The sequence below is a fragment of the Coregonus lavaretus genome (genome assembly GCF_964263955.1).
Source record: "Coregonus lavaretus genome assembly, chromosome: 35".
Taxonomy (NCBI): domain Eukaryota; kingdom Metazoa; phylum Chordata; class Actinopteri; order Salmoniformes; family Salmonidae; genus Coregonus; species Coregonus lavaretus.
Window position 1 is genome coordinate 10,422,203 of NC_140022.1, and position 25,326 is coordinate 10,447,528.

The window sequence follows — 25,326 nt, forward strand, 5'->3', positions numbered from 1 at the left end:
CGCTCCACCGGTGCCTGATCCAGCTACGGTCAGTGGCTCCACTCCGGAGCCAGAGCAGTCCGCTCCACCGGTGCCTGATCCAGCTCCGGTTAGCGGCTCCACTCCGGAGCCAGAGCAGTCCGCTCCACCGGTGCCCAGTCCAGCTCTGGTCAGCGGCTCCAGTCCGGAGCCTGAGTAGTCCGCTCCACCGGTGCCTGATCCAGCTCCTGTCAGCGGCTCCAGTCCAGACCATGACGACAGCCCCTCTCCAGGTTGGTGGTCTCCCACACCAGGGTCCAGACAGGGCCTGGAGTATCGTGGGAGGAAGGAGAGGGGAAGCAGCGCGCCGAGGTCCAGACCAGACCAGGGGCGCAACAGGGAGGCGTAGAGGGTGTGGTCGTCACGCCCGGAGCCGGATCCACTACCCTGGTATGTGAAGGTTGTGCAGTCGGAGTCCGCACCTTTGGGGGGGGGGGTACTGTCACGCCCTGACTCAGGGGACTCGTATATGTTGAGTCAGGGTGTGTATATTCTTTGTTATGTAGTATTTTCTATGTGGGCATGCTAGTAGGTGTAGATCTACAGTGGGGAGAACAAGTATTTGATACACTGCTGATTTTGCAGGTTTTCCTACTTACAAAGCATGTAGAAGTCTGTAATTTTCATCATAGGTACACTTCAACTGTGAGAGACGGAATCTAAAACAAAAATCCAGAAAATCACATTGTATGATTTTTAAGTAATTAATTTGCATTTTATTGCATGACATAAGTATTTGATACATCAGAAAAGCAGAACTTAATATTTGGTACAGAAACCTTTGTTTGCAATTACAGAGATCATACGTTTCCTGTAGGTCTTGACCAGGTTTGCACACACTGCAGCAGGGATTTTGGCCCACTCCTCCATACAGACCTTCTCCAGATCCTTCAGGTTTCGGGGCTGTCGCAGGGCAATACGGACTTTCAGCTCCCTCCAAAGATTTTCTATTGGGTTCAGGTCTGGAGACTGGCTAGGCCACTCCAGGACCTTGAGATGCTTCTTACGGAGCCACTCCTTAGTTGCCCTGGCTGTGTGTTTCGGGTCGTTGTCATGCTGGAAGACCCAGCCACGACCCATCTTCAATACTCTTACTGAGGGAAGGAGGTTGTTGGCCAAGATCTCGCGATACATGGCCCCATCCATCCTCCCCTCAATACGGTGCAGTTGTCCTGTACCCTTTGCAGAAAAGCATCCCCGAAGAATGATGTTTCCACCTCCATGCTTCATGGTTGGGATGGTGTTCTTGGGGTTGTACTCATCCTTCTTCTTCCTCCAAACACGGCGAGTGGAGTTTAGACCAAAAAGCTCTATTTCTGTCTCATCAGACCACATGACCTTCTCCCATTCCTCCTCTGGATCATCCAGATGGTCATTGGCAAACTTCAGACGGGCCTGGACATGCGCTTGCTTGAGCAGGGGGACCTTGCGTGTGCTGCAGGATTTTAATCCATGACGGCGTAGTGTGTTACTAATGGTTTTCTTTGAGACTGTGGTCCCAGCTCTCTTTAGGTCATTGACCAGGTCCTGCCGTGTAGTTCTGGGCTGATCCCTCACCTTCCTCATAAACATTGATGCCCCACGAGGTGAGATCTTGCATGGAGCCCCAGACCGAGGGTGATTGACCGTCATCTTGAACTTCTTCCATTTTCTAATAATTGCGCCAACAGTTGTTGCCTTCTCACCAAGCTGCTTGCCTATTGTCCTGTAGCCCATCCCAGCCTTGTGCAGGTCTACAATTTTATCCCTGATGTCCTTACACAGCTCTCTGGTCTTGGCCATTGTGGAGAGGTTGGATTCTGTTTGATTGAGTGAGTGGACAGGTGTCTTTTATACAGGTAACGAGTTCAAACAGGTGCAGTTAATACAGGTAATGAGTGGAGAACAGGAGGGCTTCTTAAAGACAAACTAACAGGTCTGTGAGAGCCGGAATTCTTACTGGTTGGTAGGTGATCAAATACTTATGTCATGCAATAAAATGCAAATTAATTACTTAAAAATCATACAATGTGATTTTCTGGATTTTTGTTTTAGGTTCCGTCTCTCACAGTTGAAGTGTACCTATGATAAAAATTACAGACCTCTACATGCTTTGTAAGTAGGAAAACCTGCAAAATCGGCAGTATATCAAATACTTGTTCTCCCCACTGTATGTTGGCCGGTGTGGTTCCCAATCAGAGGCAGCTGTCGCTCGTTGTCTCTGATTGGGGATCATACTTAGGCAGCCGATTGGCACTATTGAGTTGTGGGATCTTGTTCCGTGTTTAGGCTAGTTGTGTGTTCTACCTTGGACTTCACGTTTCGTTTGTTGTTTTGTCGTGGTGTTTATAAGTTAATAAACATGTACGTATATCACGCTGCGCCTTGGTCTGAACCGTCATTGAACGAACGTGACAAAAGCTGCATACAAACATGGTCTCTTTTTTGTTTTCTTGAGTAAGGCAGCTCCAAAATGCAGGTGTTTCAGCCTAGCTCAGTGCTTTCTGTGGTGGTGGGGCAAGCCAGCAGAAAATACGGAGCGTTGCGTCGTGATTGGCTCAGTTTTCTGTCATTCATGGGGACACTACGTCACCGCCAAGTCTAAGGGTAGACCTCGAAAATTCAAGCCCCTTGGGTGCTGCCATAAATTTACATTAGACTTGCCCATCCAAGAAGGCTCAAGGTCATTGGCCACAGATAAAATGACGTCAAATCACGTTATATCTACAGTAGCTTTGATTGGACTGATCATGTCAACATCATACTTTCAAAATCTTAGCTAGCAGTCATCATCATGAATCAAGTCGACAATCTACTGGCAAATCCTTTTTAATCCTTGTCATATGAAGATAAATAATGAAGAAAAATTATAGATAAAACGTATCGGGGCTTATCGTCCATTGGACATAAACATTACACAACAAGTTGGAAATCGCAAATTCAACAATGAGTGGTTTGGAAGGAATCAGTGACAGTGGCTAACTGCAAGCATTGTAAAGCAATCACTAGCCTGCTATTCAGTGGAGTGGCTGTGTGGTCACAAATCTGGGATTAAGGGAATTAATTTTCCAAGTTTAAAATTATAAACATTCGACATTGGCCATGCTGTCAATGAAGCATGATTTGTGCCGCGCTCAAAACAACTGTTAACTCGGAACTGCGAAAACTTGAGTTCAAGACAACTAGGAGGTCGGGAATAAACAAGCTCAGACTGGGAAAATATGTTTTGAACGGTCATCCAACTCGGAATTGTAAATCCGGCCTCTTTCAAAAGCTACATCATCATGATTCAACCTTGTTTTTTCCCCGAGTTCCCAGTTGTCTTGAAAGCACCATCAATCCAGAGAATGGCAGACTTTGATGACAAAATTTGCCCACGAAGGACCGCCGTGCCACCTTCCTGTTCAAGTGAGCACAGCACAACAAGGTGAATCAAAAAATGTATTGTATGCTGCTGCATAAATGATGTAATATGCCAGGGAGATATGTATGCTGTAGCTAAGAAAGTAATACTAAGTGTATGTTGTGTAGTAAGCTGTTAGTAGCCCATGTTTCTCACCCTAATAATTTGGTCTATTTACCCCTCTTAATTTCACCTGTTGTTCTGACTTGGTGGTGCACATGTAGCCTATAACCTGTTTTAGAGAAATGTAGTCATCGAATATTGTAAGAGCTTTAATTGTCTGCTTATATGCCCCCTTTTATTTATCTTACGGTTCTGACTTGGTGTACAGGGAGAACACTGTAAGAACGGCCCATGTTCTGAATTCTGTCGCTGTACATTTCAAAAGTGCTAAACAAATAGTTATATTGACTACGTCCGTCCTAGCGCGCTCATTAATGTCTTCATAGAAATTAGGGATTGCCTCTTATCCGCTTGACGTCCCCTTATGCCATAGTTTGTACATCTCAATTGTCATTAGAAACCACATTTGTTTAAGCAAGTCAGCCATTTCAGCTATGTTTTTTTAAAAGGCAGTAAATGAGGCTGAATGAACTGTTTCGCTGCCAGACAAGGCTCCGCTGATAGCCAGGTGTAGCAGTGGTAAGGTGTTGGGACTGTTGTTGGGACAGCTTTATGTAGGCCCTAACAGTTTGTGGGCACCGTATCTCTGAGTTACATGCGCTAATTTCTTTAGCCGCCAATTGATCACGGTGTATCAGTGTGTCCATATGGCAAAGGCTGGTGGTCTTGCATTTTGTTGAATTTTCACTTTTAGATTTTCATCATTTTAATTCAGATTTTTATGATCAACCACATGACAATAATTCTGAGAAACTACAACTTTTTTATTTAAAATGAAACTGTTGCATGAAAATGTGCATATAAAAATTATCATAACTGGCACGCAGATAGGTAGAAATGGTTAAACTTGAAACTCACGAGCTGCCTATGGTCTTTATTATAAACTGGGTGGTTCAAGCACTGAATGCTGATTGACTGAAAGCCGTGGTATATCAGACTATACACCATGGGTATGACAAAACATGTATTTTTACTGCTCTAATTACGTTGGTAACCAGTTTATAATAACAATTTACATTTACAGTTTTAAATTTTAGTCATTTAGCAGACGCTCTTATCCAGAGTGACTTACAGTTAGTGAGTGCATACATTATTATTACTTTTTTTCACACTAGGTGCAATAAGGCACCTCAGGGGTTTGTGGTACTCCCGAGTGGCGCAGTGGTCTAAGGCACTGCATCGCAGTGCTAGCTGTGCCACTAGAGATCCTGGTTCGTATCCAGGCTCTGTCATAGCCGGCCGTGACCGGGAGACCCATGGGGCGGCGCACAATTGGCCCAGCGTCGTCCAGGGTAGGGGAGGGAACGGCCGGCAGGGATGTTGGTAGAGCATGGTGTTTGTGGGTTCGTTTCCCACGGGGGGCCAGTATGAAAAAAATAATGTATGCACTCACTAACTGTAAGTCGCTCTGGATAAGAGCGTCTGCTAAATGACTAAAATGTAAAATGTGGTATATTGCCAATATATCATGGCAAAGGGCTGTATCCAGGCACTCAACATTGTGCATAAGAACAGCCCTTAGTCATGGTATACTGGCCATATACCACACATTCTTGGGCCTTATTGCTTATTTATAACCTCATTAACAATGCAAGGGCGTCCACACAGGAGGTCCCGGGGGGAAAACGGTCCCGCCTATAGAAATCAAATGCCCATCCAACTGATTCGTTCTGGCGCCATACTCTTTTGGTCCAGACAGCATCAGATACATGGTCTACACATACTGTAGCTAAACTGAATTAGAAGGGTGCGGTGCTTATTTCTCATTGAAACCCACATAGACGTCGTTTAAAACCATTCTGATTTTCCATGTTGAAAATCAATATGAAGAGCGTGTTTAGATTATTGTTCATCCATAACGTAGTTAAAAAATAAAAATCTGTTACAGCGCACATAGTGTTCATAAATCACATGATCTTACATATACATTTTGTTCATGATAATCAAAGATGTCAAATATTATGATGTGATGTTGTAGACTAGGCTATACAATTAGCACAGAATAGCAAACAACCAGCCAATATTAGGTAGGCCAAATGCCAGGTTCGCCCCTGCCAGTCGGTTCAACTTACCTGCGGAGACCATTTGCGCCAGACAAAGCCAGATGATAAGCGTTGGTTTGGGCATATTTGCTGCTAGTTTGTTTGTAAAGATAATACTGTTGATAAAACAGTTTACTGGAGAACGGAGACCAAGTAGAGACTTTCGGACAAGGTGGATGATTGTATGATATAAGGCAGTTTATTCAGAGGTAAAGATATCTGAATTCTCCGTGCACGGACGCGTCTCGTCAACCTCTTAGGGAGATATCTGAGAGCGCGCCCCTAACCATTGTGTGCTGACATTTTATACAATAAAATAAAGTAGGTTGATTCTAGTAGTTCCGATCTCCCCATTGGTCCTGATGAGTTGGTCGAGGTCATCTCCATTTCATTGGCTCTGAGTCAGGTTCTCCGTCTCCGGCCTAAGAGAAGGGGTTTTTTGTGTGTGTGTGCTTAACAATGCTGATGTGTGTGTATGTGTGTGTATGTGTGTGTATGTGTGTGAGTGTGTGTATGTGTGTAAGTGTGTGTATGTGTGTAAGTGTGTGTGTGTGTGTGTGTGTATGTGTGTAAGTGTGTGTGTATGTGTGTGTGTATCCTCAGGAGATATCTCGTGAGTTTTGGGAGGACTTGAGAGACTTATGGCCTGGGTTTTGCTCATAGCCACCTGCTGATAAGGCCAACCGGATAGAAGTCTTTGTGCATTGTATTAAGTCCCAAGGCCCCCAACACAAGATGGGTTATGCACAAGATTTTTAGTCAGACCAAGCTTTAACATAATATATTTACCACTACAAATCCCTCTCTTCACGTCTCCCAAGAGACGTGACCAAGTAACAGTAGAGAAGGAAAACTTAAGACGTGACACAAGCTAATAGTGTAATTGGCAAAATAGGGAAAACTTTATCAGAAGATAAAGTTTTACATTCCCCCTCTTCACGTCTCACAAGAGACGTGACATAAACTAAGTAAAAAAGAAAAGGGAAACTTTCTCAAAGAGAAAGTTTTGAGTCCCCCTCTTCACGTCTCAAAAGAGACGTGACACAAACTAAGTAAAAAAGAAAAGGGAAACTTTCTCAAAGAGAAAGTTTTGAGTCCCCCTCTTCACGTCTCAAAAGAGACGTGACATAAACTAAGTAAAAAAGAAAAGGGAAACTTTCTCAAAGAGAAAGTTTTGAGTCCCCCTCTTCACGTCTCAAAAGAGACGTGACATAAACTTAAATGCTATTCATCATCCAGATATCCTTGGTCAGCATCGTCAATAGCAAGCAAAGGAAACATCTGACCGTTATCTGCAGGATGTGGATCAATAGCGGTGGTTATAATCCTGGTTGTCAGCGTCCGTATGCATGGAATGCAACAGCACCCACACAAAACCAAAATGGCCGCAAACACCGAGATTGAAACCAAAATGGAGGACACCAGGGCTTTATATCTACCAAAAGCGTCCATCCAGGAATCCCACATGGAGGTGTCTACACCGGAATGGGATTTCATCTTACCATTAAGAGACCTCAAGCCTTCCAAGGCGATAGTCAGGCTGCCATCAGGGGCTGTGTTATTGGGTATGAAAGGTACAACATTGTTCACCAAACATAGCACATACTCCTCCTTTTTCAGCCAGGAGCATGTCGACAGCAATACGATTTTGGAAAGCCATGAGAGAGGTTGCAGCCAACTGGCCATGCACCGCCTCAAAACCTTGTTGTGTCCAATTGCCTTATTTTAACATTAATGTATGTAGTTAATTCTATCAACGTTTTTATTAATAGTACAACAGTCAGCACCCAAAAGGACTAGCCCCCAAAAACTGTACTCCATGTACCCATGTTCAAGGACAGTTTCACAGACAACAAAGAGAGAGTGTTCTTATCGGCCTGTTATGTGAAACAATCCATATCAGTACAGTACTCCTCATTAATGCATTCCTTCCAAGCTATTCATCACATACAGATCCAAAAAATAAAACCCAACAATTTTATGGTGTCACTCTAAACTGAGTATAATCACCCTTAAGAATAACAGGATATGGAAATTAAATCACAACATTTAATGTTAATAGAAAAAAATAAAAAATAATAATTTTAACCCTCTATTCCTCCCCTACACCTAACATGTACTGAGTTGGCTACCAGCCACCCAGGAATCCTTTACCTTCACATCAGGAAGAATAAACAATCACAGTGGTTAGTAAAAACATAAGGTAATAAATGAGCAAGAACTGAAAATAAATGCGTGTATGTATTTTACTAGGCAAAACATGGATCATCCAGCTTGGTCTCAGAGTCAGTAGCAGAGTCACCTGCATCATCCTGGGCCGGTAACAACAGCATCATACCTGACGCCTGCACCACTCCTACCACTGACCTCCTGAGACGGGGGACGATGCAAGCAGCACAACACATTAACAGCAAAAACACAATTACTAGGGTCTGAAATCCAGTAACCACCATAGAAGAGTACTCACCAAACCAGTCACTCAGCCAGGAAATAAGGCAACATCCACAAAGAACAAGTATACCCATAGAGGCCATGACTTCACCCAGAATAGTCACAACAATAGTTTTCCATTTACCAAATATGTTATCAAACCAACCGTTTATGGAGCTATCAATACCAGAGTTCTCAACCAGTTCGTTCGCCAGCGTGGTGATGGTCACTCAAGCGCTTTGGTCACAGGCCCGTCCGGTGCTATATTGTTGGAGATGAAAGTACAACACATATATCCAAACAGAACACAAACCCTGTCCTGCTCAGCCAAAAGCATATCCAACGCTATTCTATTCTGCTTTGTCATTAAGATAGTTGCCGCTGTCTGCTCATCTAATCCCTTTATTGCATCACAAGTGTGGTTTATAAATCTTTGCTGGTTATAATAAATATAATTTATCCAATCGAAGTTTTTATTAATTGTTGACCAACAAAAAATACTTGATTCAAACTCAACTGTGGTCTGATTCCTAGCTTTGAATTGTTCTGTAACCTCTCGAGGTACTCCTATCCCATCACAGGATCCTTTCATCAAAGGATCCCGGGAGGAGGTCCTACTTTCTATTTGACAACTCACCAGTCTCTGACACGTTTGATTGTTTACATATGTAGTTGAGTTCACAATCAGTTATCACCACACATCCATCAGATGTCAGCACGGGCCTGGTTTTGGCTCCTATAATCCTCTGTCTGCAACAAATAGGAGAGATTAGTCATGTTCTCTTTCAGTTGTGATATTCTCTGTGTAGGAGCAGAGCTAAGATGCCCTACTCTGTATCCTATCTTACTAGTCCTAGAAAAACGATTAGAATCCCCTGAGACTTCAACCGTAGGCAACCTAGGTCGGAATGAGTTTGTTATCGGGGGTACTGATAGTTCAAGTTACTACAAGACTCTTTCACCACATTCCCAGGTGGTTTGCATGGGTCATAAACCTGTTTTTGCGTACTTCAGACTTTCAGACAGTACCTACCCTTCTATGGGTCGCACTGCCATTTCTGGTAATTCCCTACCCTCGCAACACTACACCTGTCCCCAAACTGTGTATGGAGATTTACATATCCCCCACGCTCTCGATATGAGCAGCTACATAGTCCCAGGATGTACATGGTGACATACATATAGTGATGTCCTCCCCTAAAGTCCCTAATCTTCCCCTTTCCCTACGTCTAGCTGTCTCCTATGCCTTCATAGACTGTGCTCAGGTATCATTTTATCAACTTGTTTTAGGTTAACTACTACTTTCGGCTGATCAGAAGGGTTTGAGTATGTTAGGAATATGGCCCCCACAATCAGACAGCTACCTACCGTCGGGAGACCTGTGAATCCCCACCCTTGCCCTGAGCACATGTCAGATGCCAGAGGCCAACCCATTGCTTTACCTTCTATCGAACTCACACAGGGATGATCAGACAGGGTAAGGGAATCTTCGTTAAGGAGCCAACCCCCGGACCCTTGTGGTTATCGGATCTTTCTCCTAACTCTGTGTTTGTTCGTCAGGTGTAGCTGGTTTTGTACAGTGTGTGACATGCACCCAGATGGATCTCTCAGCTTTTCTGCTGGCAAAGGCAGTGCTTGGTAGGGCCCTTCCCGCCAGGCCTGATTCGGTCTCCTGGTTAGATAGAGTGGGTCACCTTCTCCTTTAGTTCACCTGTGGGGCACAAAATCTCTGACATACAGGTGTGGTTAATAAACTATCATACATGTTTTTTTTTTTTTTTTTTTAAGTATTTTGTCCTCTCCTTCGTATATATTTAATAAAGTATTTTGTCCTCTCCTTCGTATATATTTAATATTTAATACCCATCCCCCTCTTTGACACATGATTTGGCCATGTGTCAATATTACCACCTACCTAAACAATCACTTTAGTTAATATTGGTATTTCATTATCCAATTGCCATTCCTCCACTCTCTCTTCTGTTATTTATGGTTCAAATCAAATATATTATTACCAAATTATAATCTTCTTCACAATTTTCACAGTACTATAAATTACCCTCAACTTTAGTAAAATAAACTATGCTAAAATCTTCCTCTCATGTCTTTAGAATGTACTAGTGTGGATGATTAATTAACACCAGAATGTTAAAACAGAGTTCAGAGGCCATTGAAATCATTTAACGAACTGTTTAATCCCATAGTATACTAAACAATTACCATTATTCTAAATATTTCATAAATGTTAGTTATCCCAAGTGTTCATTAAGTCCTCATGACATTCATTCTCATAAGAAATCATATATACCCCAAACTCAGCCAAAAAGCTAAAAAACTCCATAAAATTCACTGTGTGCTCCTCTAAGACCTATCACCCTTGACCTGCTGAAACCCTCCAAAATTGAAACAACAAGACTTTATTAACATCATACTAGGTGTGTTGTTTTCTACTTGAAAACCCCAATTAAAAAACAACAACCAAACAGCCAGGTCATGAGGACTCCTGATTTCCACTCCCAGGTGTTGACTAATAGTCTCACTGTCTCTAATTCAACACAAAACCCCATCATCCAATTAATTTTCATACCCATTACTGTCAATGCCAAATTAGGTTTCTCTGTTCCTGTTGAAGTGCTAAGTCACAATTTGGATCAAAGGGTTCCTTAGTCTTCCCCCCACCAGAGTCCACTATCTCTCCCTCAAGGACTAGTCACGCCTTATCTTCCTCTTTCTCACACTCAAAGCTGGGGGATGGACTCCTCTCTCCTGTCTGACTTTCTCTCATGATGGATTGCATGTCTCTCCGAGGCCACTACACAAGACTCCGTAATCGGCCCATTGCAAAAGTGTCCTATGGACATCCCCTGAAACCCACTGCCCTCTAACGGCAGCCCAAACCTTACTATTCCTGCTTTGGGGCGGGTCATTCCCTCCACCGCTCTGGCCACGTCCTGATGAGTTCATGGCCTGTCTGCTAAATGGCATATTATTATTATTACTGTATACATCTAAGGTTGCTTGGGCCCCTTTCATTCCCCGCCAATAGATTAGGTAAGGCTGTCAGTGGGTACTGGCCCCCTCAACTCTCTCTCTCTCTCTCTCACTGCTTATTTCTCCTTTACACACCGTATGTATCTGTTTAAGCATGGATTCGAGTTTATCTCCGTCCAGACGTCCCTCAAAACCATACCTCTCCCTCCACCTGGTTATATAATGGAGATTTAAAGCTATCCCTGGATTCCATTTTAATTATATCAAGCATTTCTTGTCCCCAGTAAATTCTGGGACCTCTTGTGAGGATTTCCCCCCCCCATGGTTGGTACTGTTAAAAATCCCTTAGCCACCTCTTCTATATTATAAGTCAATTTAACAAGTAATTCTAAATAGCTTCACACAACACGGGGCGGCAGGTAGCCTAGTGGTTAAGAGCATTGTGCCAGCAACCGAAAGGTCGCCGGTTCCAATCCCCGAGCCGACTAGGTGAAAAACCTGCCGATGTGCCCTTGAGCAAGGCACCCAACCCCAATTGTTCTTGTAAGTCGCTCTGGATAAGAGCGTCTGCTAAATGACTCAAATGTAATGTAAAAGAACAACACCTCATAAGGAGTGCCCAGCAGGAGTCCAATTCCTATCAGAAAACATACATACAAACATTCAGACGCTCCCAATCTCTCCCAGGGGGAAAAAGTTCTTCTTCACCCTGAGTGAGATTGTTGTTCCCATAAGGGTTTCTTCATTGTGTTGTCAGGATTGGTTCTCGCTGCTCAAATCAGCTCTTACTTCAGACATTGGTCTGGAAGGAGTGGGGGCTGGTGTGCAGTGTGTTAGATGGTGCCAGGGTGCTCCTGATTTACCTCTGACCTGGACTGAGTGTGAAGTAACCTCCTTCACTTCGTACGGTCCAGTCCACCTGGGTTCCAGCCACTTTCTTTTGTGGACTTTCACCCTCACCCAGTCTCCCATTTTTTACCTTCAGTGGTGGCGTGTTACCCGTCAGCTCCCCCTCCTGGGCCTTCTACACCTGAGAAGAGAGTGCTGCAGAAAATTCCGTCAATTTCATCACATATTCAATCATTCCTATCTGTTGTACATCAAGGGCGGGCATAAGACCTCCCTCCCTTGGTGGACCTTGCATTTCTCTCCCTTACATTATCTCATGAGGAGAGAGATGGGTCCCTGCCCCTGGTGATGCTCTCATAGCCATCAAAACCAGTGGCAGGGCTTCAACCCATGTCAATTTTGTCCCTGCACAAACCTTATTCAGTTTCATAAGTCTCACTCATTTACCACTGTTCACTTTAACTACATCCTTCACCGAACAAATATTCGAGCTTTTGGATGAGGCTTATACACTTTAAGACTATCGAAATCCTATATATTTTATTTTTATTTTATTTTTACTAGGAATGTTCATCATTAAACAATATCCATTAAACAATTGACATTTACACATCCGACCCTATTGGTACATGGAGCGTTTGTCATTAAGTAATACACATTTCTATCTCTCCTAGCCACACAGTTCCCCCCCGGTCTGACTCTCTGGATCCTTCTCTCGTGAACCCACTCTCCCTGTCATTCGTTGTTCTATGTATTCATTGAATTTGGGTATGGTTATGTTTGGTCCTGCCATCTTGCTTTCTCTATCTTGGATGTATTATCGGTATCAAATACAGACTTATCTCATGTATGACACCCTCGCATATAAAGAGGCTAATTTATATAATTTGTAATGCAATTATTATCATAAGAATCAGAATTCCAGTCACATATACCAATGCAGTAATCTCTACACACCGCACACACCACGCTTTAGTTATCTCACGCTTGTTCTAGAATCATGCACAACTTCGATATCAGTCTCCCCAGTCCCCGGTTCCTGAAACCCTAGGTCAAATTCACTCAATTCCACAGATTGGTGTTCGGTCTCATAAGTCTCACTATAACTTCCCATCATCCATTACACGTTATAATACATAAAAACACAGACACGTTAAAATATAAACACAGCAAAACAAAACTGCCAATTAGAATACAATACCTTAAAAAATTTAGGTTACCAGAGCGTCCTAAAACATAGTCTCAGTTCAACTGCCACCCTTCACACAACCTTATACTTATGTGAAGTCACAGAAGCAACTGGATCCCTATCAAAGGATTTTCTTTAGACAACTCAATCACTAGGAAAGACTTAATCTCAGCTTAATTGTACCTTTCACACAACCATTTATATGGAACGTTTTAAGTGTGAAATCACAGAGATAACTGGCATCCCCGGGAATTTAATACCTCTGGTCAATTTTCGGTGATTCTCCCCCACCTAATGTCTAGAACTCTGCCACAGTTAAACTTCTACCTCCTCGCAACCTATAGGGTAGGACCTCCCCTAATAGGATTTATGCAAAAGGTCTCAGTTCAAACTGGGTCCCTTTAGGAATCTAGTTGTGGGTCAAATCTTATCCACCAATGCGTCAATCCGTAGTTCGACACATTCTGGATACGTTTATCTTTATTTAGCATAGGAGATTCCTTAGTATAAAACACAGCACCACTCCCGCTCTATCCTGTATTTTTGATCTAGATATTCATTAAACTTGAGTTTTGGGACGGTAGTGGTTGCCATGGTTTATACAGTTTTTTTTTTTTTTTTTTTAGACTATCTTGGTGCACTTAGCCCGTCACTGGCCGAAACCAGCAATGTATTCTTGGCGCTGACTCAGACTTATCTCTGATGTCCCACCCTCGTACACAAAGAATGTTCAATACTTTTTCTTAGGAATTATTTTGCAAAAGGTATTATTGCTTTTCAATTATTCGAATTATTATATATTTTCCCAAAGGGTATCAGAACCGCCCTTTTGGAACAATACATTAACAAACCCGAGCGCTCCCAAAACAATCATCAATTTAATCCCAGGAATTATTTTGCAAAAGTTATTATTGTCTTTCAGGTACTCGAGCTATTATATACTTTCCCAAAAGGTATCAGAATCGCCCTTTTGGAAGAATACATTAACAAACCCAAGCGCTCCTAAAATAATTATCAATTTAATTTTGGGAATTATTTAGCAAAAGTTATTATTGTTTTTCAGTTATTCGAGTTATTATATATTTTCCCAAAAGGTATCAGAATCGCCCTTTTGGAAGAATATATTAGCAAACTCGAGCGCTCCTAAAATAATTATCAATTTAATTTTGGGAATTATTTAGCAAAAGTTATTATTGTTTTTCAGTTATTCGAGTTATTATATATTTTCCCAAAAGGTATCAGAATCGCCCTTTTGGAAGAATATATTAGCAAACTCGAGCGCTTCCAAAATAATTACCAATCCAATTTTAGGGGCTAAGGAGATACCAACTTCCACAAGAGGGGAAAAGTTCAAGTCAGCTTTTAGCTCAGCGGCTACATAACAAGCAAAATAGGACTCCGTGGTCCTCTTAAAAGTTATCAACTAGTTAGTCTCATGAAACGGCCAATCTTACACAACATTCAGGTTATCATTTCAACAATTACATTTTCATTACATATCAGCATCAACACACGACCAATCTTACACAACATTCAGGTTATCATTTCAACAATTACATTTTCATTACATATCAACATCAACACACGAATTCAGTTTGAGTTCCTCACAGTACAAATAGTTGAGTGCCACGTCAACCAAAATGCCCGACTATTTGAACTTGTATTTTTTTATTATTTTTTTTATTCTCCTCATAGGAGACTTCCAGTAGTTTAAACCATTCAACTGGCGTCTAGTCGGGAGAACCTTTTCTGGACTTGGATTCTCACGGAATTCTCTCAACCCGACTATCTGAATCTTGGATTCTCACGGAATTCTCTCAACCCGACTATCTGAATCTTGGATTCTCACGGAATTCTCTCAACCCGACTATCTGAATCTTGGATTCTCACGGAATTCTCTCAACCCGACTATCTGAATCTTGGATTCTCACGGAATTCTCTCAACCCGACTATCTGAATCTTTTTATCAAGTCACCAGATCCTTCTCTTGTGGATCAAATAAAATGGTCCATCGCTTGTGGGCCAAAACTGTAATAGGCTTCTCACTAGAAAGCCACAATTCAACAGGAAATAAAAGTCGGTCCGTCTCTTGTGAACCCCTGTAACTAGACTGAACTCTAGACAGTCACACTTCAACAGGAAAAAGACTAAAAAATTCAGATATCTTTACATATGTGCCTTTGAGTCATAATAGATATGTTATAAATGTCACAGTAATCCATACTCACGCCCAGTACTACTGATCGAAATTTGGGTTTATCCTACAATACAATATGCAGATTTTGTTTTAACAGGTTCTGCTTACCTTTGTATTGACGGCCGTCTAGATCAGTTTCCTGAGGCGAGCTGGATTCCCGGCTGCTCCTGCGGACAGGTCACCCGTCCTTTCAGATCCGTCTCTTACTTGTCTCCTGTCTCTATCAACTTTTATGGACCGAATTCAGAGTTTAGAAAACCATCCTCTTGCTACCAAGTTTTGTTGATAAAACAGTTTACTGGAGAACGGAGACCAAGTAGAGACTTTCGGACAAGGTGGATGATTGTATGATATAAGGCAGTTTATTCAGAGGTAAAGATATCTGAATTCTCCGTGCACGGACGCGTCTCGTCAACCTCTTAGGGAGATATCTGAGAGCGCGCCCCTAACCATTGTGTGCTGACATTTTATACAATAAAATAAAGTAGGTTGATTCTAGTAGTTCCGATCTCCCCATTGGTCCTGATGAGTTGGTCGAGGTCATCTCCATTTCATTGGCTCTGAGTCAGGTTCTCCGTCTCCGGCCTAAGAGAAGGGGTTTTTTGTGTGTGTGTGTATGTGTGTGAGTGTGTGTATGTGTGTAAGTGTGTGTGTGTGTGTATGTGTGTGAGTGTGTGTATGTGTGTAAGTGTGTGTATGTGTGTAAGTGTGTGTGTGCGTGTGTGTGTATGTGTGTAAGTGTGTGTGTATGTGTGTGTGTATCCTCAGGAGATATCTCGTGAGTTTTGGGAGGACTTGAGAGACTTATGGCCTGGGTTTTGCTCATAGCCACCTGCTGATAAGGCCAACCGGATAGAAGTCTTTGTGCATTGTATTAAGTCCCAAGGCCCCCAACACAAGATGGGTTATGCACAAGATTTTTAGTCAGACCAAGCTTTAACATAATATATTTACCACTACAATACATAACAGTAAATTCAAATGAGACATGCTAAAACACTGTGTGGTTCATCTAGCCTACTTCTGATCTTTATTTCCAGAGGCTGTGAAAGTGAAAGTAATTAGGTTTAGTTCCTCCTATGTTTGACCTCTTTGTGGAAAATAAAATAAGGTGGTGGAAAATAAAATTATGTTCCATTTGACTTGTAAATAATGTTTAATAGCTGCAATACAATCACACTATACCTACACCTGGCATTATGTTTATATGCCATAACTTTAATATCAATTTTTTTCTAACCACTTCTGGAATATTCCTTGCTGTAGTCGTGCCCATACCTGGTCTTTGACGCCTCCCTGTGTGTATAATTGGCTACAATGTACAGAATTACATATAGAATTTAGAATTGATAGGATCACTGTGCTATAATGTAACAACAGTTGGCAATAATGTAATATTTAAAGGTAACTTAATAATTATAGTTCATTTAATTTTCCTCCTGTACACTGAGTGAGGAATTTTGATTCACCAGCCTAGCCATTAACCTATAGGCTTTGAGACATGCACACAAAAACATTCATACAACGAAATATTTTCCTCAAAACATAATACATTTTTGCCATCTTGTTGCATGGATCAACATTTCATTATAATTCACATTATTCAAAGTTGAAAAATGATAGTATTCTAGGCTAAACATGACAGCCCATACAGGAAAACAATGATACTATTATGTATAGTAGAAATTGATAGAAAAAGAGATGAGTTTACTGAAGAGAAACAAACCTTCCCTGTACATAATATAAATATTTGTCAAACAAACTATATATTCAATAAGTGCTTTTCAACTGGTTTCTTCTGGTACAGAGGCTGTATCTGAGCTGGTGTCTACTGGTCCAGAGGGTACACCTATACTTCTCTATGAAGTAGACAGAGATTAGTTTAACAGTTCTCATATATTTTCGAATCCAAGATTCTGTAAGAAAAATGATTAAATAAAGTTGCTTTATGTTGCAAGATCACAAGCTCTGAGCTGTTGAAGATTTCTCCCACATTTATACTCTAAGCTACTTCAATAATGAGGACACATCAGATAGTACCAATAGGCAACAGGTGTACTGTTCATGCACACCTGAACACTACTGTAAATACAGGTAGAACCAGTATCCACCTTCAGAATTACTGCTTGTCGGCAAAATGATGTAGACATATTACCCCCTTGTACCTTATTGCTTAATCATAGAAGTCAAACGAGTTAAATCGACACCCATTGATGGAAAATGATCTGGCAAGTTTAACAAGGGCAAATTATATTTTCTCTTGCCACATATTCAAATTCCTTTATTAGGTCATGTCATAGCTTGCAATCATTATTTTGAGGAACCAAATTTTACTTCTAACGTCGTTACAAGTTACTACGATATTCCTTCTTCATTGGCTCGATAACGTTATGGGAAAAGGGTTTATTGAATAGATATGGCAACTCCTCTTGCCGTGAATTTTTTTTATTGGGTTAGTTTCCATGCCTTTTTGACGGGTTTTGAGTAGTCATTAGGCTACAAATTGTAACTTGACCTGGCAACCCTGCGCCCAACAATCCCCCGCCACTTTGCTTCTCTTCTGTTGGAAATGAGTGGCTTTCCGTAGTTTCATCAACCATACCGTCCTCAGAGGCACTGGGAGCCTTTTCTTTTAAGTCAATTTTCTAGTTTGTTTGTAACAAACAGTTTTATAGTATGTTGACTGAGGCTATGTATTCAGCCTACGTAGCAGACATGAGCTTTCTGTAAAAGTTAACGTCAAACTTGCTTGTTGAGCCACTCCATTTAAACAAATAGGATGGATGTAGCGTATGACAAAGGTCAAATAACCTAGCTAGCGATTTCACAGCTATGCAATATCCATTGTACGCTAAACATATTTTTAGGTTGACAGTGACACAAAGTAATGACGGTCCTTTTTGCAGATTAATTCAGATTAGGTTATTCCATACTGTTTGGTGCCTCCCTGTGACACAAACACACAATACAATAGGCATGAGGCAGAACACACATTTTAGTCATTTAGCAGAAGCTCTTATCCAGAGTGACTTCCAGGAGCAATTAGGGTTAAGTGCCTTGCTCACACTACACTATACACAGCACACACAGCACAGTGATATGATTACATACATACATGCACAACATTAGATTTATATACAGGTTAAAAGAACTGTAGTACAAAATTATTATGTCAATATGAGCAAAAACGATAGATTTTTTACCAAAAGTCTGATACAAATTGTCATGGAAAAATAACATTAGAAATGCTGATTGCCAAAGTAGGATACTAACTATGTAGGAGTATGAGAAGCAAATTACCCCCCCCAGTGAAATGACTCTGCTTTTTGACCAATATCTTGACATGTGCATCACACTTGCTAGACATACACTTCTTCTTAAATAGAAGAGACGACAGAGGTGGAAGCTCAGAAATATGCAGAGTAGAAGCTGCAGCTTTGGACATTATTTACAAAACAACATTCAACTACACTGACCTTAACTATGTGAATGGACAGGTGACTCTTATAAATGGACCTCCCTTTCACCAATCATCAATCAGTCTATTGATATAGAAATGTTCTCTGGACATTACAGCGCATTGTCCTCCAGCGCTGGTAGCCCAGATGAGACAGTGGGTTCTCTTGTCTTCATGATCCTCTGTGTACCTCTGGTCCACAGTTCCCTGACTAGAGAGACGTCAGTTAGGAATAAATCAGTAGGAACAAGAGTTGGTAACAGACTAACAGTCTACTTATAGTGAGTTGGCCAGAGTGGGGTAGAAGTATTGCACAATAAAGGGAAATGAAGTGAAAACAGTCTACATTGTTATCACACTCCAACTTACCGTCCTACAATACTGAATTCCCTTCTGCTGCCCCCTCTCCATTGTCATTGTGGTACTTCACCCTGTCTTCGTTCAGCAGCATGGACCCCTCTGCAAGAAAACGCAATAGGAGAACTCAACTGGAGAAATTAAATCATTCAGAATTAATGTGATTCAAGAATGCTGTAATTACAATGGCACTGATTCCTGCTGTGTTATGAATGTTTATGACAGTTTAAGATGATACCAGTCTTTCCCATCTATTTGAGACTGAGGTCTGTACATTTAGCCATTTATTCAGCGGGACTTGAGGTGAACTATCCCTTTCCCATACACACCTGCTTTCACCTCTCCTTTTTCAGCTGTGTTTAGGTCGCCCCCTGGTCCAGCCATTTTAGTCTCATCCTTGCCTACTGGTCCAACACTGCTGTCCGTTTTAGTCTTATCATTGCCCCCTGAGGAAACACACAGAGAGGGTAAAACATTTACTACAACCTTTCTATTGAACCACCAGTGTTTCCCAAACAGTGGTTTCGTAGACAGTGCAAGCCCTCCCACCCACCAAAATATATGTTTTTCAAATCCGACTTGTTCTAACAATCCTCAACCTATTCGATTGTCGAATTCCAGTGGAATACCACGATCACCTCCATCTGTGACTTACCTTCTTCAGGTTTTGTCACCGGCTTAACACTGTTGGCATTATTGCCAGCTGTCCCTGAGGACAGAAGAGCAAAGTTTGTCTTTAAATCAACTTCCTCCGTTAAGGGTTGTATGACTCCTATATTGTCTGTTGTTAGTAGAGCTTAAAGAAGAAAACTTTGTTCACAGTTGATATTTCAGCATAACCCTGCATCTGCTTGGAACAATAGTCAAAGCTTGATTCTAGCAAAGGTCTGTGGCAGTACCATCTCACCTACAAGTTACCACTTACTAACCCCACATTTTGACAACAAGAATAACTTCACAATAAAGGATACCAGTAGGCATAGCATCATACACAGTGACTTCCTGCTTACAGTCATCAACAACAGAATTCAAATAAAATAGCAATCTAAGATCTTGTGATATTCTGAGATATGCAGATGAGCATCTATGCTACATCTAATGCTACTTCTGCTTTATGACGACAAAACCTGCAAAGGTCTTGAGACGTTCTGAAACAAGCCACATCTCTAAATCATCAACAGTCATATCAAACAAAACAACATGGAAACAGTTCTAAGAACTCAAAATGTCCTGATTGACAACCATAGAGCAGATCAAATAAAGCAGAAGACTCACACTGAAGCACATTTAATAATTCGCTTTTGGAACGTACAAACTAGGGTGGAGGTGACAGAATCTTTATCTACAGTGTTACCTCTATGGGTGACATTTTAACAGTGCACAAATGCATAGATTTGAAGAGAAACCAAAACCAAACAGGTTATTTCAAATACTCATCACGGCAGTTAATTGAAAGCACATTTTCCTTGCAGATTCCAACTGCATCATTCACATTTTATATAGGCTAGCCCACACACCGATAACTTTAAACTCACATTAGTAATCATCACCTTCTCATACTGTATGTAGATGTCTCAACAAAAACAATCTTCAAATAAATGCCACGACAAATGTGAGAAACATTTCTGGCAACATCTCCACATATCTGCATTGTCAAAATGGCCCCATAGAAGTACCATGTAAAAGGTGTGTTAGTGTTAACACCTGTGTTAGTGTGCTGATTGTTATTATTCTGATTCATGGAGTAATCTCTAGGAGACTTCTCCTACAGCGCTGTTAACTGTATCCATGGCAACCCCAGAGAGAATCCCTGAAGCTCCGCGGTTGGCGACCTGATCATCAACATAATTTTGATTGTTGCCTGCGTACCGTGTAAAGTTACACCATCCATCAACATTGTTTACAGAAAACAGAGTAGAAGAGGTTCCTTGAATTTAGGAGGTATTTGCCCTTTAAGTTTGCATAAGGTTATGATGAGAAAATGTACATGTAAAACTTGGAAATATTCTGGGTGGTGGGATTATAGCTGTGAACGCTCTCTCTCACACACACACATTAGTGAGTAAAGGTACCTAATACAATTAAAACAGATTTCTGGTGAAGGCCATTAGTGGATCCGTAACCTCTGCAGAATCACACACAGAAGGAAAACATCAACTACAGCCTCTCTCCTACTGCATCAACCACTGCTTAAAGCTACAATACGTAACGTTTTGGGCGACCCAACGAAATTCACATAGAAATGTGAGTTATAGATCTTTCATTCCCATTGAAAGCAAGTCTAAGATCTGTTTTATGTGTGCTATTTCTATGCTTCCCGTTTTGGTTTTGCACAGCAGCTTCAAACAGCTGAATATACAATATTTTTGGTTCTGGAAAATATATTTTAGGTTTAGATGGTACAATGATTAGATGGTACAATGATTAGATGGTACAATGATTCTCTACACAATGACTGCTTGTTTTTTCACATAAAATGAAATTAGGTAAACTATTAGAATTTTATCAACCAGGAATGGAGGAGTGATTGCTGTATAATACATCTTTAAATAAGTTACTTCTGTTTATACAGTCTTAAATGAACTGGATGACTTGCCTTGTTCTGGCTGGACTCCATCACAGCCTTTAGTTGAGGAGAAGAGAAGAGAGAAAAGTTGAGCTTAACATTCTCATACACAGACCACATTAGTATTTGTTGTGTTCACTTCTGGATGACAATGAAAAGGATGCTAAGTGGCAGAATTCCAGGTGAATGCCACTGTGTCTTACCATCAAGTGTCATTGATTTAAACAGCGACTTCCTTTAAAAATATATATATATTTATTTATTTATTTTTTATTTTTTCGGGGGTTGGATCAGCTTAATATTGCAGATAGATTGTATCTTCTATCAATGTAATTGTCTGCATCACTTCCAATCCCCCCTTTTTTTTATATTTTTTTATATATATACTCCCCTTTATTACTTTTCAACCCCACCATCCTTTCCCTACTTGGAGTAAATTAGTGAACAACAATGCCCAGGCCTCTACTTCCGGTCTATACTTACTATCTACACCTTATGGACAGAGTTAATTTTATAATAATTCTATTTCATATATATATATATATATATAATTATTATTTTTATTTATTTTTGCTCCTGAACTTCTTCTACTCTCAACCTCTCCGATCATTTTCATGATGTCCATCCGGTTTGCTTCTATATGCCATATCTTTCTAACTGTGCTCTTTCCCAAAAGCTCCCAACATACAACCTATATACTTATTATGGACACAGTATGCTTACAGCGACTTCCTACTTAAAGTAATTAACAACAGAATTCAAATAAAATAGCAATCAATCTATGTTCTCGTGATATTCTGAGATATGCAGATGAGCATCTATCCTACTTCTGCTTCATGACGTCTTAAATGAGCTGGATGACTTGCCTGTTTAGCATTCTCAAACATCTTTGTTGTGACAATATTTAATGATGATGATACAACTATTTGATTTGTAACATACAGTAGATCAGGGATAGGCAACTCTGTTCCTGGATTGCGAGGCTCTGTTGCATCCCGCAGTGTGTGTAACCTTCTTTTATGTTTTTAATTTGTACACTTTGTTTGTAAACCTTCTGTCAACGATGGCTTTACAGTGGTGGGGTGTTGGACTGATCTTGTTGATCGTGTACCCGCTACAGATGGACTAAATGATGAAAACGCTGCTGGCTGCGGAATCCAATACAGCAGAGAGTTCCTACTACAATGCAACTCAAACACGAATGCCATTGATATCCCAATGGCCCATATAATCCCTGATTGTCTGCGAGTGGAAAACGTGGGTGTTATGTGAATTCTTTAACAAACTATTTTAGTGTCTCTGTGCGTCTCCCAAAAGGTTGTAAGTCTTTTGGGATTTAAGTAACGGCCAGAGTCCCGGTCTGCATGGTCAGAGATATTTATTCATTGAGAATTCTGCCATCACAATTTCAGAGTCCATCTTTTATACTCATACGTCATACAAAAAGAAATCCCTTCCCTCTGTAGGCGGGCTGTAGTTTTCCACTCTAAAACTGCTCTACTGACCTTCAGTTCACACACACACACATATACACACATGCATACACACATACATACACACACACACACACATATCCTACTCCCTGCTTTACTCAGTTATTGCCGTTCTCACAATATTCTGCACCATGTTTTCATAAGTTTCTCCCCTCCCTAAATTGGGAGGCCTCTTTATCTTAGTTTCTCAGTTGTCTTTGTTGTCTGGCCTGACTCTTACTCACATTGCTAAATAGTGGTACTGCTTGCTCCCACTCACCTACAACTTGGCACTTACTAACCCCACATGTTGACAATAAGATGGTTCACTTCCGTGCGGTGACTCTTGTAGCCTTGGGAATTTCCAAAACACAAACCTAATGTACCCAAACCCTGTCATAAAGGTTGCCTACTAACAAGTAAGAGGGGGAATGTTACCACTGTTACTATTATGTTAACCTGCACCACAACAAATCATCTAACTACAGTAGATTCTATGAGCAAGTGCTCCGTTACTAAATACTAAGAATGTATTGTCCCTACTGGTCAATTTTCTATGAACACCAATGCAAGTGGTCAAAACAAGTAGGGTACGGTCACCGGCAGCAATTCAAATGGCAGTACCAGTACTGTTTGACTCTAAAATGAAGACTGATTAGATTTTTTTGTTATATGTAATAACATAATCATCAGTAATGATGATCAGGCCTATTGACATTTTAGTCCTTTAGCAGACGTTCCTATCCAGAGTGATTAGGGTTAAGTGCCTTGCTCAAGGGCACAGACAGATGTTTTGACCTAGTCGGCTCAGGGTTTCGAACAAGCGACCTCTCAGTTACTGGCCCAACGCTCTTAACCGCTAGGATACCTAATGCCGTGGCCTATCATTACCACTCACCTGAGCCAAACACTTCTCCAACTGGCTCGCTGACTTCCCCACTAACAGTTTTTCAGCTTGCAGCTGTACTTGTAACTGTTGATTGATTTGCCATTGTCACTCTTACAGCTGTTTGTCTAAGACCTCCCACGCCCCCTCTCCCACTTTCCAGCTGTAGGTGACTGGTTCAGCATTAGTGGCGTCCCCTTCATAGGTCAGACTGCAGGAGGTTTTGTTGGAGTTTCAGGAAGAAGTGATTGTGGGTTTAGGGACTGCCTCTGTAAATCCAGGAGAGAGAGACAAAGACAAAGCAGGAAGAAAAGCTTGTGAGGCACTGAATAATCTGCTATTTACAGTGGGGAAAAAAAGTATTTAGTCAGCCACCAATTGTGCAAGTTCTCCCACTTAAAAAGATGAGAGGCCTGTGATTTTCATCATAGGTACACGTCAACTATGACAGACAAAATGAGAAAAGAAAATCCAGAAAATCACATTGTAGGATTTTTAATGAATTTATTTGCAAATTATGGTGGAAAATAAGTATTTGGTCAATAACAAAAGTTTCTCAATACTTTGTTGGCAATGACACAGGTCAAACGTTTTCTGTAAGTCTTCACAAGGTTTTCACACACTGTTGCTGGTATTTTGGCCCATTCCTCCATGCAGATCTCCTCTAGAGCAGTGATGTTTTGGGGCTGTCGCTGGGCAACACTGACTTTCAACTCCCTCCAAAGATTTTCTATGGGGTTGAGATCTGGAGACTGGCTAGGCCACTCCAGGACCTTGAAATGCTTCTTACGAAGCCACTCCTTCGTTGCCCGGGCAGTGTGTTTGGGATCATTGTCATGCTGAAAGACCCAGCCACGTTTCATCTTCAATGCCCTTGCTGATGGAAGGAAGTTTTCACTCAAAATCTCACGATACATGGCCCCATTCATTCTTTCCTTTACACGGATCAGTCGTCCTGGTCCCTTTGCAGAAAAACAGCCCCAAAGCATGATGTTTCCACCCCCATGCTTCACAGTAGGTATGGTGTTCTTTGGATGCAACTCAGCATTCTTTGTCCTCCAAACACGACGAGTTGAGTTTTTACCAAAAAGTTCTATTTTGGTTTCATCTGACCATATGACATTCTCCCAATCCTCTTCTGGATCATCCAAATGCACTCTAGCAAACTTCAGACGGGCCTGGACACATCTTGCACTGCAGGATTTGAGTCCCTGGCGGCGTAGTGTGTTACTGATGGTTGGCTTTGTTACTTTGGTCCCAGCTCTCTGCAGGTCATTCACTAGGTCCCCCCGTGTGGTTCTGGGATTTTTGCTCACCGTTCTTGTGATCACTTTGACCCCACAGGGTGAGATCTTGCGTGGAGCCCC

At 41.3% G+C, this 25,326-nt stretch overlaps 2 protein-coding genes across 2 annotated transcripts in view; both read right to left on the reverse strand.

Moving 5' to 3' along the window:
- LOC311109868 (uncharacterized protein) overlaps positions 1 to 25,326 on the reverse strand; it is a 309,567-nt gene that overhangs the window by 68,409 nt on the left and 215,832 nt on the right. The window lies entirely within an intron of this gene.
- LOC311109494 (uncharacterized protein) lies at positions 18,199 to 21,817 on the reverse strand (the record flags this gene model as incomplete). Its single annotated transcript, XM_084152413.1, has 6 exons — positions 18,199 to 18,889; positions 19,048 to 19,137; positions 19,365 to 19,481; positions 19,691 to 19,744; positions 21,632 to 21,694; positions 21,805 to 21,817. The coding sequence occupies 5 exons, from the start codon at positions 21,815 to 21,817 to the stop codon at positions 19,052 to 19,054; spliced, it is 333 nt and encodes a 110-aa protein (XP_084008539.1). The 3' UTR covers positions 18,199 to 18,889; positions 19,048 to 19,051.